Genomic DNA, 19,023 nt, shown 5'->3' on the forward strand with positions numbered 1-19,023 from the left:
GTACAATTTTTTATTGTTATAAGTTTTTCCATAATTAACTATCATAGTTGTATATATAAGGGATGCTCCCTCTTGTAAAATTATCACAAGAAATATAGAAAGAGTTTTGTATTACAACAGATATCTACAACTATTATAAGTTTGATGGTCAAACTTTTAACACTTGTATAAATTTGAAGACTCAAATTTTACAAATAAGAACTTGACCGTGTCCGTGTGTAATTTCAACTTCCACCATACTTTAGGGGTAATTTTTATAGTTTACCCTAATATTTTTAACACGAAAACGTTAATAAGGTCTCGATTGTTCAAATATGATTAAATTGATACATATTATTTTTAAAAAAAAATTACTACATTAGTTTTTATATTTTTAAATGAAACCACGTTAGAAAAAAAACACTCATACGTGTTAACTAAAGTACATGTTGAGTTATTATTGGCGTGTCGTCATTTTTCTTTTCCTAACTTTCCATCATTTGTTTACTCTTGATAATTTTGTGTTTAATTTCACTTGGAAGATATCAAAGATGAATCACAAATATATGACTACACATATATTTTGAATTCTTTCATTAATTAAGTGTCATTGAAAAGATATAAATTTGTCATGATATGGACTTCTATTGTATTTTATTTCAAATGGTATCAATCCAAATAAATGATGATATTGTCATTTAAGAAAAAGTGTTTTAAATACCATGGTTTGATAGTATGGTAAGGACTATAGGCACTCAAATATGGCAAACACAAAAGAATGAATTAACTCTTTGCTTCCACAAATCCAAAAATGATATAGACGAGATAATTAAATTGTTAACAAAATGGTGTAAGTGATTGTTAACTCGTCAATTTAATTGTGAGCCACATCGATCATTAATATTGTAAATGTATTTGTATGGAATAAATTGAAAAAGAAATAACTATACTGTATTTGAAGGAACAAGATCTAAAACGGCCTATACAATATATTTTATCGGTTGGATTACAGATAGACATTTTACTAAGATTTTTATTATACCAATCTACTCTAATTTAATTTCAATTAAAGTATTTCTATTGTAACATACGAACGCTCATTTATTAGATATAGAAGATCGTCAAGATTATGTGATTCATTATCATACTTATTCATTCCTATTCAACGAGCATCTTCAACTGTATTATGCCTTGGAAAGGACTTGAAACCTCCACATTCAAGTGCATTTTTAGTTTTTAGTATAATTAGAATGAGATATGACTACTAATTGAACAAATTACGAATAAATGAAAGTATATATAACAAGAACTTCATAAAAATTAGGGCAAAACTTTCGTCGAGTTTGTGAAAATTATGGGCAAATTATAATTGTTGACACTATAAAAAAATTTGAATTTATAGTCAATCTAAAAGTAGTTCAATAGGTTAATTTATTACATTCTCAACTAAAAAGTGAGTTCAAACCTCCTCTTAAAAAAGAAGTTTGTAATAGGTGTGATGAGGATTTAAATAGAATTTCATTCATCCAAATTTATACTTATATCATTTACCATACTATCAAATAAGGGATCATTTTGAAATAAATTATTTGAAATTTTATTATATATTGATATTAAGAGTTTGGTAATTAATTAATTTGTACCGTTGTACCAATTTAGATCATAAATTTTTATTTTCATCAAATTGAATCATAAACTTAAATAAGTATTATAATTTTTAATTCTAAATTCAATTTTGACTCACTTACTAATTTTAACAAAAAAAATAGTGTAAATATTTTTCTAAACTCGTTAATTTCAATAAAATTTGTACAAAAATAAGTTTGACCACATCATAAATTGACAATTGAATAATTTTACCAAAATTTATAAACCTATCAACAAAAATTGGCTCTAATATCCTTTTTTTCTAAAAAAAAAAGTCTCAATTTCATATTACACCTATGTTATATTATTCACAAAACTTATACAAGAAATATTTTCAAACAATATTTGAGGCAAGAACTTATTAGATGGTTAAAATTTTTAAATTGTTCAAAGTTGAAAATGAAGATTATTGTACTTAAGTTTATGGTACAATTTAATGAAATCAGAAGTTTAGGTGAAAATTAATACAACTTGACAACCGTCAAAGTTGGTTTCTCCCATAAAAATTTTTTCTTTTTTGTTTCTTCCCATCTTCTTTGTTTTTTTTTTTTTTTTCAAATATTACAATTAAATCTAAATTTTTGAAGGATTTTCTACGCTAATAGTCTAATTAAATATGCTAAATTGTAAGAATGTCTCAAGTTCACCACTTTTTTCATGAATGGCCTAGTGGGTTTATTTTTCTCACTCCTTAATTACCTCTTTTTCCTCCCCCTCACCTGCCACTAGGAGTAAGCATGTTAGACCGAAAATCGACATGACCGACCTAAACCGGCCAAAATATGGTCGACTGATCAGAAATCTAAACATAACGGCGGGAGTCGGTTTTCGATTTTTCGAACCAAATGAACAGGCGATCGAGTGCACAAGGGGTTAGTATATATATATATATATATATATATATATATATATATATATATATTATTAGGAGTTAGAGTTAGGGTTGAGTTGACTCCTCTGCTTTTCTTCCACATCCCAGGCCGCTGACTTCCTTCTATTTTTCTTTCACACCCGCAGGCTGCCGCCACACCACATGCTCCGACTCCATAGTTCATTTTCATTCTTTCTTTCTTTGTACTTTGTAGTTTTTCCAGCCATAGATCTAGCCTAACCGTACATCGTTCCACTTCCAGGCTCCAGTTGTAGTTCGTTCTTGTCTTGTCCATAGTTCGTTCCAGCCGGCAGTCGTAGTTCCAGCCAGAGATCTAGAGCCTCCATCCTTCCAGTCGTTCTTTCTTCGTAATTCCAGCCGCAGGTCCATATATTCGTAGCTTGATATCTTCCATTCCAGTCGTTTTAATGTATTATGGAGTGTAGATTCTAGCCGTTTCAGTGGAAATTAGTTTGATTTATGGATATGGTGGGTAGTGATTGATTGATTGTAAGTATTGTAGATTGTACACAGTGGCCAAGAAAATGAAAATTAGTTTGAAAACAACGGATATGGAGTTTGAAAACAATAGAAATTAATTTGACTTTGATTTATGGATGTGTGGGTAGTGACTGACTTAACAATCTTGCTGAGTTTATGTAAAGCTAAAATCCTTTGAGTTTTTGTGAATTGTGTGATACTAACGACGGTTGTCATGTTGTGGTTCAGCTACATGGATTCAACGGATATGGAGTTTGATGGAACTGCAACTGATGCTTCAAAAAATGAATGAGATGCAAAAGAAATGGATGCCAGTACAAATATCAGTAATATTGATTCAGCAAATGAGACATCAGATGTTCCAAATCCACCAAAAAGAAAGAAAGCGGTGAAAAAAATCCATGGTTTGGGATCATTTTAAGAGGCTAAAAGGTGATCCTAAAAATCCTCATGCTCAATGTAAGTACTGTGGAGTTGTCTATGCATGTCATTCCACACGTAATGGTACTGGGACTATGAAGAATTATTTAGAAAATTATAAAAAATATCCTTACCAGAAAAAGAAAGATCCAACCCAAATGACATTATCTTTCAAAAAAAAATTCCAAATAAAATATTGGGGATAATACGTCAAAACTTGTATGTGAGTCATATAGTTTAGAAAGTTTTCGAGAAGCATTGGTTGAAATGGTAATTGTTGACGAATTGTCATTCAAATTTGTGGAAGGTAAAGGATTTAAGAAATTTGTCGATAGATTAACATGTGCAAGTCAACCTAGATTTGTTGTTCCGTCTCGGTTTACTGTGGCTAAAGATGTGCTTAAGTTGTATGTTAATGAGAAAAAGCGTTTAAAAGACATGTTTGTGAACAAGAAGTATAGAGTTTCTCTCACTACGGATTGTTGGACATCGGGACAAAATATAAATTACATGGTACTAACTGCCCATTTCATAGATTTTGATTGGAGATTACAAAAAAAAATACTTAGTTTTTGTCCAATTGAGAATCATAAAGGTGATACTATTGGTAAAACCGTTGAAAAGAATTTGAAGGATTGGGGCATTGAAAATGTAATGACTTTGACTGTTGATAATGCAAGTTCGAATGATACTGCCATTGCTTATCTTTTGAAAAGATTCAATAAGGGATTATTGTTTGGTGGAGAATTTCTGCATGTTCGTTGTTGTGCTCATATATTAAATCTCATAGTATGTGATGCTTTTAAAGAACATAATGATTGCATTGAAAGGATCCGATATGTTGTACGGTTTATAAGATCTTCTCCTGCACATTTTTTGAAATTTAAAAAGTGCATTGAAATTGAAAAAAAATCTTGTAAGAATCATGTATGTCTTGATGTTCCCACTAGATGGAACTCTACATATTGGATGCTTGAGGTAGCTGTGAAGTTTGAAAAGGTTTTTGATAGATTAGAAGATGAAGATGCTTCTTATAGACATGATTTGTCACCAAATAAGGAAGATTGGACAAATGCTAAGATGTTGATTAGGTTTTTAAAGGTCTTTTATGATGTGACATTGAAAATTTCAGGATCTTTGTACACCACTTCGAATATGGTTTTTCATCAAATTACAGTGGTTCATAATTGTATACGTTTGAATGTTGGTAGTGCAAATGCAATGCTAGTTGGAATGGCTAATAGCATGAAGGCCAAATTTGAGAAGTATTGGGGGAACAATGAAAAAATAATCTATTGTTGCATGTTGCTATTGTGCTAGATCCTCGAAAAAAGCTAAGGCGTGTATCTCTTTGCCTTAAAAAAATTTTTGGACCAGAGGTTGCCAAATCTATGGGAAATGTAGTGGAAAAATGTTGTAGACGTCTACAGTATTACTCATACTCAGAGTGGGAATAGGAGTGGGAGTACTACTACTAAAACACCAATTGTCTCAGCCTTGGAGACCATGATTGATTGTGATCCAACTGAAAAGGTGGGTGAAGATTTTGTCTATGATACAATTGATCTTGATTTTGAAGGCGATGAGACTACACCTTTCGAACAGGGGTCAAAGATTGATATTTATTTGTTGGAAGCGAATGTTAAGAATGAAGATGATTTTGACATACTTCAATGGTGGAAGAGGAACAGTCATCGGTTTGAGGTTCTTAGTCGTATGGCTAGAGATATTTTGGCAATTCCAATATCTACTGTAGCAGTCAGCTTTTAGAACAGAAGGACGTGTTGTTGATTCATCACGTTGTTCATTGGCTCCAAAAATAGTGGAGGCTCTCATTTGTACTCAAAATTGGCTAACTTCTGGTCCAATCGATCTTGAAGTTCAGCATGACATTTGAAGAAGATATTTATTCATCATTTGTATTTTGTAGTTGTAACTTGTTAGATTAAAATCTTAATGAGGTCGTCTTTCTCTTCTTAATCTTAATTATATAGGATTCAGAGTGGTTATGGATAATGAAAAAGACATTTAAGACCTTCCAGATTTTGCAAAGTTATCAGTTAGCGATTAAGCATTTATCATTTGATTTTATTGTAATTTGGTTGTATTTGGCAATTGACTTTATGTTTTATTGTAATTGGGTTGTATTTGACAACTGACTTTATGTTTTGTTGTAATTTCTAGTTTGATTGTATTATATGTAAGTGTGACTATGTGTCATGTGACATTTCTATTTGTGACGTATACTCTCGACTCTCATATTAGTTTTGTTTTCAATTATATATGTAATATGTATTAAAGGTTCTTTAAGCAATTAAGCGAAGCGAGCAGTAACACAATCCCAAACAATGGACATGTTAATTGTTAAATATTAAGAGTTGACAAATCAAATCATATCAATATCTTATTTTTAATACCTCTAGGCTAACTCTATTCCATAAGTATTAAAATAATAAAATGTGAAATAGTATCTTGAATTCCGACTTACCATCACAAATTAAAAGAGAAAACTAAACATGATTGATAAGGAAGTTAATAAATAGTTGATTTTTTATTTGTATTAAAAAATTGCTATTTATAACGATAGTGATTTATAACTAAATATAACTTCTACCTAATAGCAATTTTTCTTAGAATTTTAATAAATAAATATAATTTCTTTTAAAGGAAGAAAAAAAAAGCCAAAAAAAACCATAACCCAACAAAAACCAACCGACCGATCGGCCGGTCGTGTTTGCGTTCAGTCGTCGGCCGAGACTGGTTTGGATATATCCCAAATTGATTCTGGTCAGTTTGGGGTAGGTCTGGTTGGAAAACCGACCCCAACTGGTCGATGATCACCCCTACCTACCACATACAGCACCTTCGCTATCTTCTCTACATTTTTTTTTATCAGTTTCAAATATATATGAGTTTATTTTAAATAATTTTTTATGTCCTAACTTATCGTGTTAGCATTACTGTAATATAATATATATTAAAGTATATAATTGCAAAACAACTAAACATACATGTGTATATATGACAAATTATATGGAAGATATATCTCAATAGAAACAAGACTAAAATTAAAATGTGGAGTATATATTAGTATTTGTTTTTAAATGATTTGGAATAACCGTATATATATTAAAAAAATAAAACATAAATAAAAATAAATATTTGTAACCATAATTCTGCATTAAATGTAGTCCATAAAAATTGGGAATTCTAAATTTTAATTCAAAATCCAAAATCTATTATATATATATATATATATATAAGGAAAAAGTATATATTTGGGAAATAACTAAATATATATCTCAATTTCAAATATATATGTGTATTTACATGACAGAATATGCAGAATATATATTTTAATAGAAAGAAGACTAAAATTAAAATATGTAGTAAAGAGTACATAACAACCTTAAATTTCAACTAACATTTGGAATAAATCTCGTGTATATTTGAAATACACCTCATATATATACATAAGAAATGAAACATGGGTGAAAGCAAATATTGTTAGACAATAATTCTACATTAAATACAACAAAAAAAATTGTGATTGAAAAACGAATATTGACAAGTCTTGCATTAATGTAATATAAATCGAATTTAATAAAATATTAAATTTGATTTGAATTTTTAAAATATTTTAATTAAGAAATAATATAAAATTTTTATAGGAGAGATAATATATTATAAAATTATAAAACATTTTACTAAAATTAACGGATATATATCATATTCATTGATGAATAAAATAAAAAATCATTAAAGGAAGATATCAATTAATGATGACATATAAGAAATTAATTATTAAAAAAAAGAATCTCTATATATATCTTTACTAAAAAGGTTTTGAATTATTTTAAATAATTTAATTATAAAATAATACGAACATTTAATATGAGAGCATGTGTATTATAAGGTTAAAATTGTCTAACAAAAATCCAAAAATTTAGTTATGGAATATAATTTGACTTTAGAACATTAGTAAAATATTGAGGTCAATTTTATAAATCTTTTATTTTTTTAATTTTTCGATCAAAGCACCAATCTACAATTTGATTCTAAGACTAATAGTCCTCAATTTACTTCTTTCATATTGTTTTTATTATTATTCAATTGATTTATATTCAGTAAGATCAAATACTTATTAAACACAAAACTGAATATATAGAATTGGATATTAAAGCTATAATTTTGAGAATTACATCCTGAGTTTTGAGTAAAAAAAAAATCCCTCAAATTGAAGAATTTGCGTACTCTTCCACACGTGTAAAGACATTCTAACTACTTTGCACGTGTCACTTCCTTCCACTTTAAAAATGCTCTTCACAACTTCCCAAAAAACAAACAGCCTCTTCTACCTTTTCCCTCCTTTTCCAACTTCAATGAGCATCTTCCACCGCCCTCCGCCGTCCTCCTCCGCCCTCAAATGGCTCGGCTTAGTTACCGCCGTCTGGGTCCAATCCATCTCCGGCAACAATTACACCTTCTCCAACTACTCCGCTGCCCTCAAATCCCTCATGAACCTCTCTCAACTCCAACTCAACAATCTCTCCGTCGCAAAAGACCTCGGAAAGGCCTTTGGTCTTCTCGCCGGCATCGCCTCCGACCGCCTCTCCACATCCCTCCTCCTCCTCATCGGATCCATCGAGGGCCTTATTGGCTACGGCGCTCAATGGCTCGTCGTCAGTCAAAAAATCAACCCACTCCCTTACTGGCAGGTACTATGTTTTCAATCTCTTTTTTTAAAAGAATGAAATTCATCGAGTGTTTTTGTTGATTTGGGTTGGTTTTAAATGTGTAGATGTGTATCTTTCTTTGTATGGGAGGTAATAGTACCACTTGGATGAACACCGGCGTGCTTGTTACTTGCTTAAGAAACTTCCGGCGAAACAGAGGCACCGTTTCCGGTATTCTCAAAGGCTATATCGCTCTCAGCACCGCCATTTTCACCGATATCTGTTCCGCTCTTTTCTCCGATAATCCCTCTTCTTTTCTCGCTCTCCTCTCCCTCGTCCCCTTCGCCGTTTGTCTCACTGCTATTCTTTTCCTCCGTGAAATCCCCTGCTCCGCCGATAACGAAACAGAGGACTCCAGATACTTCTGGATACTCAACGCTGTTTCCGTCATTGTCGCCGTCACTCTCTTGGCCTTCGATTCGATCCCAAATCCCACCTCATCTATATCGAGAATCTTCTCCATCGTATTGCTGATTTTTCTCGCTTCACCTCTGGCAATCCCACTCCACTCGTTCCTGAAGAACAGAGGTCGGTCCGGTGAGATCGCAGAGGCGTTGCTGGCGGATGAGAGTGTGGCGGAGGGTGTGGTAGAGGGGCAGCCGGTGATCGGAGAAGATCACACGATTGTTGAGGCGATGAAGACGGTTGAATTTTGGATTCTGTTTGGGTCGTTTCTGTGTGGAGTGGGCACGGGATTGGCAGTAATGAACAATATGGGACAGATTGGATTGGCTCTTGGATACGACGACGTTTCCATCTTCATATCTCTGATGAGCATTTGGGGGTTCTTTGGCCGTATTCTATCGGGATCGGTGTCGGAGCATTTCATCAGGTAAGTATGCATATTGTTTAAAGTAATTTTTTTAAAAAAAGAAAAAAGAAAAACTTGGCTGCAAAAAATGGGTAAGTTCGAGAATAATGTATTTGTTACAAAAACGGTATATATAGGAAAGAAATTATAAAAGTAAGGTAGAGAGAAAAAGTATTGAATGCCCGATTTTATGTCAGCTAACAAACTCGTGGACCTTTATTGTTTTTTGATTTAAGTGGATACAAAAGGAACCAATCTAAAACAAATTTAGGGAAAAAATCTAAAAAATTCTCCAAAAATACAAAAAAAACACTAAAAAAAAATAAAAGAAGAAGACAGAAGTTGGAAATATGTGAAAAAAATAGATTTAGCCTTAATTCGTGGCTAGAAATTTGATTCATTTTTTATTTTACCGTAGTCCTTTTAATTTGAATTTCATAATAAAAGATTCTTCGAAAATGCAAAAACACATTAAAAATAAAACAAGAAGAGAGAAGTTAGAGGAAAATGTGAAAAAAAATAGATTTAACCTTAATTTTGATTAATTTTTATTTTACTATAGACCTTTAAAAATTTGAACAGTAAAAATTCTCTGAAGATGCAAAAATGCTAAAAAAATATAAGAAGAAAAGGAGAAAATGTGAAAAAAAAATTAACCTTATGGTTAGCCTTAAATCGTGGACGGGTACGATTTAACTCAAAACTCGTGCGTCCACGATTTTAAAATACTATTTTTACCAATAAATATTAAAATAACATTATTTTTCCAAAAAATAGTGTAATTTAAAAAATAATTAATTTTTATTTTATTTTCAATGGGTTAGAAAAAGTGAAAGTATAGTATTAGGTTCAGTTAATTATTGCTCCTATTTTGTGGATAAAGAATGAGATTAAATCTTCGAATCTAAGCTCGATTATCTCAACTTCTTTGACTTAAGCTCACTTTGTCCTTTATAAAAAAGTAACTATTCAGTCTAACTTTAAACATAACATTTAATCCTTATAATTTTAAAAAACTTAAAACAATTTAATTTTTCATAAATAATAAGTTAATTCTTTGTATTTTTAAATTTATCCTTCATTGCAAGAAATATAATTAAATGTTGATAAATATTTTTCACTGATAAAATCATTACAAATTGTGAACATTGGCGAGATGGTTACTTATTGAAGTTGAAGGACGGAATTATTACAAGTTTAAAAATACAAATCATTACTAACTAAAACTTATGGATTAAATTGTTCAAATATCATTTTTAACTTGGTTAATATATTTGGGTTAAATTTGATTTGGTCATGAACCTCAAAAGGGTTTTATAAGTTAATTCTCTTTATCTCGAGATTAATTAACTCGGGTCTAATAAGTTCTCAATTTTTAAATTTGTGTCTAATAAATTTGTGGACTATCCAAAAACAATTAAAATTCATGAACATTTTGAATTTTAAATTGAAAATTTAATCCTCCTTTAATTTTATGTCCAATAGATTGAGAATTTTAAAAATTGATGAGCATGTATCAAACACAAAATAGAAAAATGGGAAATTTAACATTTTTAAAGTTTATAAATTTATTACATAAAATTAGAAATTGTTGAAGGATGTATTAGAGACCTTTTAAAGTTTAGGATTGGATTTGACACAAATAGAAATAGAATTAACAACCTTTTAAAGCAAACTCGTCACAACCTTTAAAGTTTAACACTCGATGCAATTATTTAAACTAGAATACCTAATAGTTGCTTTTCTTTTTTTTTTTTAAATTTATCTATGAATTCAAACATTCTCTAAAGGGCATTTGAAGAGTTGAGTTAAGTATAGAGCTGTTTAGTTTGGAGAGTTAATTATAAGTCTATGAAATCAAATAATTTGTGTTTAAGTTTAGAAATTTTGTGTTTAAGGTGTATAGTTGTTTAACCCAGGATTATGAGGTTTGTATGCATTTTTAATGTTTGCCATTTTTTTATTATTATACTACAATTATAGCTATATTTATCAATCTAAATTTTCAATAACAATTTTTTTTTTCAAATTTTCTTACCTTGTTTGTTATGTCTTCTAATTTTCAATTTTACTCAAATTATATTTGGGATTAAATATGTATGTAATAGTTTCTTTTTTTAAAAGAAATTAAACTAACCAAGAACAAATTAGATACAAAGAAGGTCCTCAGATAAAACGGACACTCTACTCGGGAATCAATCACTAAAAAAAAAAAAAAAAAAAAGATTCATGACCCTTAGAAGGGAAAGATGAAATACAAAAGAAGTCGCGGGAAAATCAAGCCTCTGCCGACACAAGGGCTTGAGCAATCCTATTACAAAAAGAAAACCTTAGGATATGATCCTAAGGAACAAAGAGATGAATATCCTCAATACCATTTGACGTCTCAGATACGTAGTCCATATAATCTTTGTTAAGGATTTTGATCATCTCCAAAGAATCTGACTCAACCTCTAAATGGAGTAATATATCTTCAAAGTTGTCTTTAAAGCATCTCAAACCCTCAAGAATCACAAGATCAACCAATTTTGATGAACGAACTTGAAACCCGCCCCAACTGGAGAGCTCTAAGAGTAACAGATAATCCAACTAAGTCTCCCTTTACGCTTCAACTTGCTCCAGAACGCATCACAGTCGAGCTTTCAACATTTGGTCACAGGGGGAATCCACCTCTCGCTCTCGCAGGCCTCAAGCCTGTTAACACAACTGAAATGGGTGTTGAGTGGTTTTGGTGAACTTCCAGAGCCTTCTCGATTTTCTAAATGATAGCTTGAAGATTGGCTTTAGACTCATCTTGATATAGGCTAATATGATGGGACCAAATCTGCCACATGATAATAATGCCTTTGTCCCTCTCTTCTCTATTCAACTTTCGATCATAAGCTGCCAATAATCCTTCTAACTAGCCGTAAACCTATCCAAAACTAAAGATACTAATAAGCAAGGGAAGAGAAAACTTCAAATAGAGGGAGAAAACTTACAAGACCATATGACATGGGTGAAAGACTTCTCAAAACTCTATGGGATATGTTAATAGTTTTGAGAAGACTGTTAATATCAATCCCCTTATGGGATATGTTCTTCTTGGTAGGAATAATGTTCTTGATTATTTTCCAAGCACCAATGCTCACTCTAGGAACGACCTTGATTTTCTATAAATGCCTCCAAAGAGAGGTTTTAGAATCATGGTTAGAAGAGGAAGCCAAACTCTGGTAGGCAAGGTTTGTCGCGAGGTGATAAGCACTTTTCACTTTTTGCAGTGAAAATGTATTTTGTATCCAAGCTCCAAATGATCTCATCTCTAGCCTGGAAAATCCCCAATGGGGTGTTAAGAATATTATCTGCATCTAAGGGAGAAAATATATCTCTATGAGATCTTCGTTTCAGGCTCCATTGGTACCAATGAGGTTCGCCATCCTTCTATCTATTCAGATAACCGTGGGAAAGGAACATGAGAACCTTCCCTCGTTTTCAACACTTCCCTCTCACTTTCTCGAGTCAAATATGTTGGGATAAACACTATATTTTTTCAAATTACTCTTGTGTAAATCTAATTCTAGCAACAACAATAATAATCAATTGAGGATACAAGGAATTTTAACGTTGAAAAACCCCCTCAATGTGAGGAGTAAAAAACCACAAACTGAAATCAAAATCTCCCCTATAATCAATATATACTGGATTACAATGAGTTCTCCCTAATCACAATTAGAGGCATACACAAATAAATATCTCAAGATTAACAATTCCAACAACAAACAACAACAAATAGAGAAGAATAAAATTAGAAACGTCTCACTTGAAGTGGCAACTAATTATCCACAATATCTAAATGTAGGTAGCTCCAAATAAAATCTCCACCTTTCAGATTGAAGATCCTCGTGCCAAGAACACGCTGTCAAAATTTCAGGTCAATCGGACCACAAATCAACCCTCAAACAGTTGAAAAACATTGCTTAGTTTCTTTTCAAATTTTCTCTACAATTGTTTTTAAGTCTCTCGATTTACGTGATATACCTCACCGGTGGTTAAGTTAAGGCTTACCCAAACTCAAGCAAGGGTAGCACCCAACAAATCTCCCCCTATTTCACTTTGTGGAGGAACTTATCATTCCCACAACAGAACGATAAAACTCAAGCTTCTCCCTTGGTAGATTCTTCATCAACATACCATATTCATTATGATCAGTATGTATCTTTTCTAGCTCAAACAATTCGTCGTTCAAAGCATCTCTCGTTCAATGATACCTCACATCTATATGCTTCATTCTATAATAAAATGTAGCATTCTTACCAAGATGAATAGCACTCTGATTGTCTCAATATATCACATATCTTTATTGCTTGAAGTCAAGCTATCCTGTATAAAGCGCTTCATCCCCAACATCTCTTTGCAAGCCTCTGCTACTGCAATATACTCTGCTTTAGTTGTAGAAAATGCAACACACTTCTAGAACCTTGACTGCCAAGGCACTGCACCACCTGTAAATGTCATCAAGTAACCGAAAATAGACTTTCTGTTGTCTAAATCTCCTGCCATATCTGAATTAATGTACCCAGCAGGTACTAGCTTTCCACCTCCAAATGTGAGCTTAAAACTGGAAGTGCTTCTCAAATATCTCATGATGCACTTGACTGCCTCCCAATGTTATTTTTCTAGATTGGACATAAGACGACTAACAACACCGACAATGTGAGTAATATCAGATCCAGTACATAGCATGGCATACATCAAGCTCCTAACTGTTGAAGCATAAGAGATCTTGCACATATCTTACGTCTCTTTATCTGTAGAAGGACTCTGTTTGCTGCTCAGTTTGAAATGACTAGATAAAGAAGAACTTATCGGTTTCGCTTTACTCATGTTAAAACGCTCGAGCACCTTTTCCAAGTATTGCTCCTGTGACATATATAACTTTTTGGAAGCTCTATCTCGAACTATTCGAATTCAGAGAATTTTCTTTGTTGGCCTCAAATCTTTCATGATAAAGGATTTGTTCAATTATTTCTTCAACCTGTCAATTCTTGAAACATTCCTGCCAATAATCAAAATTTCATCAACATAAAGCAATAATATAATAAAATCATGGTCATAAAATTTTGAACAAAAATGCAATGATGAGAAGTAGTCTTCTTGTAGCCTTGCTCCCCCATAACTGACTCAAATTATACTGGATCATATGAACTTCTTCTATACTGGATCATATAGTCTATAATCGAACTCATCTTGCCCATAGCCAAAAAACATACATAGTCTAGTCTTTGCATCAAGCTTCGATCTTTCATCTTTATGAACATGAACAAAAGCTTTACAACCAAAAACATGCAAGTGATTATAAGATATATCCTTATTTGACCATATTCTGTTTGGAACTTCTAATCACAAAAGAACACATGGCGTGAGATTCAAAACATGTACAATTGTATTCAATGCTTCACCTTAGAAGGCTAGAACAATTGCGATAATTGTAACTCCGAAAACATTTCATTCTCTCAACTAATGTTCTGTTCATTCTCTCACTTATCTCATTTAACTAAGGAGTCTTAGGAGGTGTATTTTGATGTCGAATACTATGATTTCTGCAATACTAATCAAAAGGTCCACAATACTCACCTCCATTATCAGTCTTGATACACTTCAAATTTTTACCAGTTTCTCTCTCAACAAGGGCATGAAACTATTTAAACATGTAACACCTGATCTTTAGTCTTCATGGTATAAACCCACATTTTCCTTGAATGATCACCAATAAACATCACAAAATATGATACATCTCCAAGTGTTTTTATTTTCATAAGACCACATACATCAAAATGTATCAAGTCTAGTACATTTGGTTTCCTTAAATGTTGAGATGACTTAAAAGTAACTCTAGCCTGCTTTCCTGCCAAACAATGAGGACATCTTTTTAGATGTGCACTCTTTATATCAGGAAGATGATTTTTCTTAGCTAATATCTTTAAACTCTTCTCAATCATATGACTGAGTCTTTTATGCTAAAGCTTAATACTCGTTTCATCATTCATTGTATTTATATCATAATTAGTGATCTTAGTCTCCATATAATACAGTGGTGAATATTTCTCTCTCTTAACTATCACTATAGAGCCTTTAGTAAGTTTTCATTTACCATCATAGAAGGTATTGCAGAAACCTTCATCATCAAGCTTACCTGTAGAAATCAAATTTATGTGAATATCAAGAATGTGCTTCACATTCTTCAGAACCATTCTTGTTCTCCAAATGTACATCTTCGATGCTAACTGCTTTTGCTGATCCATTATCACCCATCCTAACATTGTCGAAATCACTAGGTATATGGGATGTAAAGAAATCCCTCTTTGATGTAGTTTGAACTGAGGTACCATTGTCAATCACCCAACTACTTTGTTGTGTAGCAAGATTTATAACACCACCGTCGAATAAGATGTAAATATCTTCGGTAGCTACAGTAATTATGTTTGGTCATCATTCTTCTTTTCCTTGCCTTTATCATTTTTATTGACCCTTTTAAATTTCCGACAATGTTTCTTTATATGTCCTTTCACATGACAATAATGGCACTCAACATTTGCAAACCGGTCACTCGTACTTTTGCATTTGTCTTTATCCATCAGACCTTTAATCTTACTCCCCCCCCCCCCCTCCTCTCTTTCAGTAACAAGAACATATGATTGTGAATAAGAGCCCTGGGACTTTCTTCTCATCTTAAAGGTACATTTGGTTTGGTTTCCTTGAATGCTGAGATGACTTAAAAGTAACTCTAGCCTGCTTTCCTGCCAAACAATGAGGATACCTTTTTAGAGGTGCATTCTTTATATCAGGAAGATGATTTTTCTTGGCTAATATCTTCAAATTCTTCTCACTCATGTGACTGAGTATTTTATGCCAAAGCTTAATACTCGCTTCATCATTCACTGTATTTATATCACAATCAGAGATCTTAGTCTCCATGTAATACAATGATGAATATTTATCTTCCTTAACTATCACCATAGAGCCTTTAGTAAGCTTCCATTTACCATCATAGAAGGTATTGCAGAAACCATCATCAAGCTTACTTAGAAATCAAATTTATGCGAAAATCAAGAATGTGCTTCACATTCTTCAAAATCGGCTTAGAACCATTATTGTTATCCAAATGTACATCTCTGATGCTAACTGCTTTTGTTGATCCATTATTATCCATCCTAATACTGCCGAAATCACCAGATGTATAGGATGCAAAGAAATCCCTCATTGATGTAGCATGAACTGAGGTACCACTGTCAATCACCCAACTACTTTGTTGTGTAGCAAAATTTATAACATCACCGTCAAATAAGATGTAAATATCTTCGGTGACTATAGTAATTATATCTAGTTATCATTCTTCTTTTCCTTGCCTTTATCATTTTTATTGACCCTTTTAAATTTCCGACAATGCTTCTTTATATGCCCTTTCACATGACAATAATGGCACTCAACATTTTCAAACCAGTCACTCGTACTTTTGCTTCTATTTGTATCCATCGAACCTTTACTCTTACTCCCCTCCCCCTTCAGTAACAAGAACATCCGATTGTGAAGAAGAGCCATATGACTTTCTTCTCATCTTAGAATACCATTTGGGGTTGAGTTCGATAACGAAGTTCTAAATGTCTTCCAGGAGTCTGACAAGGACCCATAACTCGTGTTTCTCATTCTCAAACTTGATATTCATCCTATATAGTTGATTAATGATACCTTGGAATGTATTCAAGTAATCTAACATGGGTGTTCCGTCTTGATACTTCAACACCATTATTTGTTTGATCATAAACATTTTATTATTGCCCATTTTAGGGGCACATAGCGACTCAAGCTTGCTCCACATAGTCCATGCATGAGTTTCTTCACCAATATGGTTTATAAAATCATATTCTACCCATAGTCTCATAATCCCACACACTTTCCTATGACATAATTCTCATTCTTTATCAGTTTTATCATCAGGTTTCTCTTCAGAAAAAAATCGGAAGATGCAAATCATTCACATATAAAATATCTTCTATCTTTCTTTTCCAAACTTGATAATTTGACCCATTAAAGGTAACCATCTTAGCTGAACTAGTATCCATATTCAACACAAGGCAAACTCAATTAACTTAACTGGCGCTCTGATACCACTTGGTTGAGATAAACACTATATTTTTTCGGATCAATTATCGCACTCTTGTGTGAATCTAATATAATACTAATCAACTAGCAACAACAATAATAATTGAGTAAAGACATGAGGAATTTTAACATGGAAAAATCCCTCAATGTGAGGAGTAAAAAACCACGGACCGAAGTCAAAATCTCCTATAATCAATAATGGGTTACAACGAGTTTTCCCTAGTCACAATTAGAGGCATACACAAATAAATATCTCAAGATTAACAATCTCGGCAACAAACGACAATAAATAGAGAAGAACAAAATTAGAAATGTCTCACTTGAAGTGGCAATCAATTACTCACGGTTTCTGACCGTAGGTAGCTCCAAATGAAATCTCCATCATCCAGATTGAAGACCCTCGTGCCAAGAATACACTATCAAAATTTCAGTTCGATCGGACCACGGATCGACCCTCAAACGGTTGAAAAAAGTTGCTGGTCAGATTGAGTTTCTTTTCAATTTTTCTCTACTGCCTTTCACTTGAAGTGAAATAAACCCAACAAAATCCTCATCGTCTGAGATCCATCCTAGGCCTGGTCGTCTTCATTATGATGCTTTTGTATATCTAGCTACTTTTATAAGTCACAAGCTTTTCAAATTTCCTAAACATAAATAAATAAATAATCTTACATCATAGGCTCTCGCTTATGTAGTTGGAATTTCAGTTGCCGACGAATTTATAGTTACAAAAAGTGAAGGAAGATGATATAAAAATAAGAACTCAACATCCATATTTAGAAGAAATAGCACAAAATTAAGGTAAGAAGAAATATTTTGCTTCTATTACATATTTTTGGAAGAATGATACCCAACCATATATAAAGAGAAAAAGAACAAACTAGGGGTTGCACTATGGGCTCCCTTGAAAAAATGTTAGTGAAAGATTAAATGTAAGTTTAAAAATAAAAGTATATATTTATTTAACAAAAAAGAAAAAGTGTCTTTTAAAAACAAATATATTTGGTAATTAGAGTTGTTTTTTCTAAGAATATCATTTGACAGACTTCATGTATACACACAGGAAAGATGGAATGCCAAGGCCACTATGGAACGCAGCTTCTCAAGTTCTAATGGCACTTGGCTACATTCTCTTAGCCATTGCCATGCCTGGTTCCTTATACATCGGCTCAATCATCGTAGGGATCTGCTACGGCGTTCGTCTTGCCATCACCGTCCCGATGGCCTCTGAAGTCTTTGGTCTCAAAAACTATGGCATGATCTACAACGTTCTAATCCTCAACCTCCCTCTCGGTTCGTTCCTCTTCTCGGGGCTACTGGCCGGGATCCTTTACGACATGGAGGCGACAAGAAGGAAGGGAGGTGGCAATTCGTGTGTGGGAGGACATTGTTATAGGCTTGTGTTTGTTGTAATGGCTTGTTCATGTGTGATAGGGTTTGCTATGGACTTGTTTTTGGCCTCTAGAACCAAGAGATTGTACTCCAAAATGAGGGTTCTTATAAAGAGTTAAAAGGTGACAAAGCCATTTGGTCTTTACTTGCATCTCTACAGATATATGTTTTTTTCCCCTTTATTCTTGAAGTCTTAAATAGTTATTACTGTTTCGAAAAATAATACATTATTGTAAATATGAGAGGTTTGAATATATGCTCTACTTTTCTTAATTAGATGGATTGCATTGCAATTTTACCTCTCAATTTTCAAATTTGTGTCAAACAGTTTTCTAAATATTTAATTAATTACATTTAATTGGTCGTTCATAAATCTCTAATTATTGATATTGTGTCTAATAATAAGTCCTTAGAATTTAATAGGTCATTGATCTATTCAATATTTTTTTGAAATTATAAATTTATTAGATATAAAATTAAAAGTTTAATCATCTATCACAAAAAAATTAAGATTTAATTACAAAATT

General features: G+C 32.4%; 1 protein-coding gene across 4 annotated transcripts; it reads left to right on the top strand.

Moving 5' to 3' along the window:
* The first annotated feature begins 7,744 nt into the window (after positions 1–7,744).
* On the top strand, positions 7,745–18,766 carry LOC120077599 (protein NUCLEAR FUSION DEFECTIVE 4-like). 4 transcript variants are annotated; one of them, XM_039031536.2, is made up of 4 exons: positions 7,746–8,136; positions 8,220–8,318; positions 8,535–8,986; positions 18,168–18,766. In XM_039031536.2, the coding sequence occupies exons 1-4, from the start codon at positions 7,801–7,803 to the stop codon at positions 18,613–18,615; spliced, it is 1,335 nt and encodes a 444-aa protein (XP_038887464.1). In that variant the 5' UTR covers positions 7,746–7,800; the 3' UTR covers positions 18,616–18,766. The 4 variants fall into 4 exon arrangements, with proteins under 4 accessions (XP_038887463.1, XP_090169834.1, XP_090169835.1 ...); XM_039031535.2 differs by having other exon boundaries at positions 7,745–8,136; positions 8,220–8,986; XM_090313708.1 differs by having other exon boundaries at positions 7,745–8,136; positions 8,220–8,986; positions 18,173–18,573.
* The last annotated feature ends 257 nt before the right edge of the window (positions 18,767–19,023 follow it).

The sequence above is a fragment of the Benincasa hispida genome, chromosome 5, assembly GCF_027475165.1.
Source record: "Benincasa hispida cultivar pf3 chromosome 5, pf3_genome.v1.1, whole genome shotgun sequence".
NCBI lineage: Eukaryota > Viridiplantae > Streptophyta > Magnoliopsida > Cucurbitales > Cucurbitaceae > Benincasa > Benincasa hispida.

Excerpts from the sequence above, each read along its gene's own strand:
- LOC120077599 (XM_039031535.2), top strand. The coding sequence starts at position 7,801 with ATGAGCATCTTCCACCGCCCTCCGCCGTCCTCCTCCGCCCTCAAATGG. Across the intron at positions 8,137-8,219 it reads ACCCACTCCCTTACTGGCAG|ATGTGTATCTTTCTTTGTAT; the intron begins GTACTATGTTTT and ends TTAAATGTGTAG. Across the intron at positions 8,987-18,167 it reads GTGTCGGAGCATTTCATCAG|GAAAGATGGAATGCCAAGGC; the intron begins GTAAGTATGCAT and ends GTATACACACAG.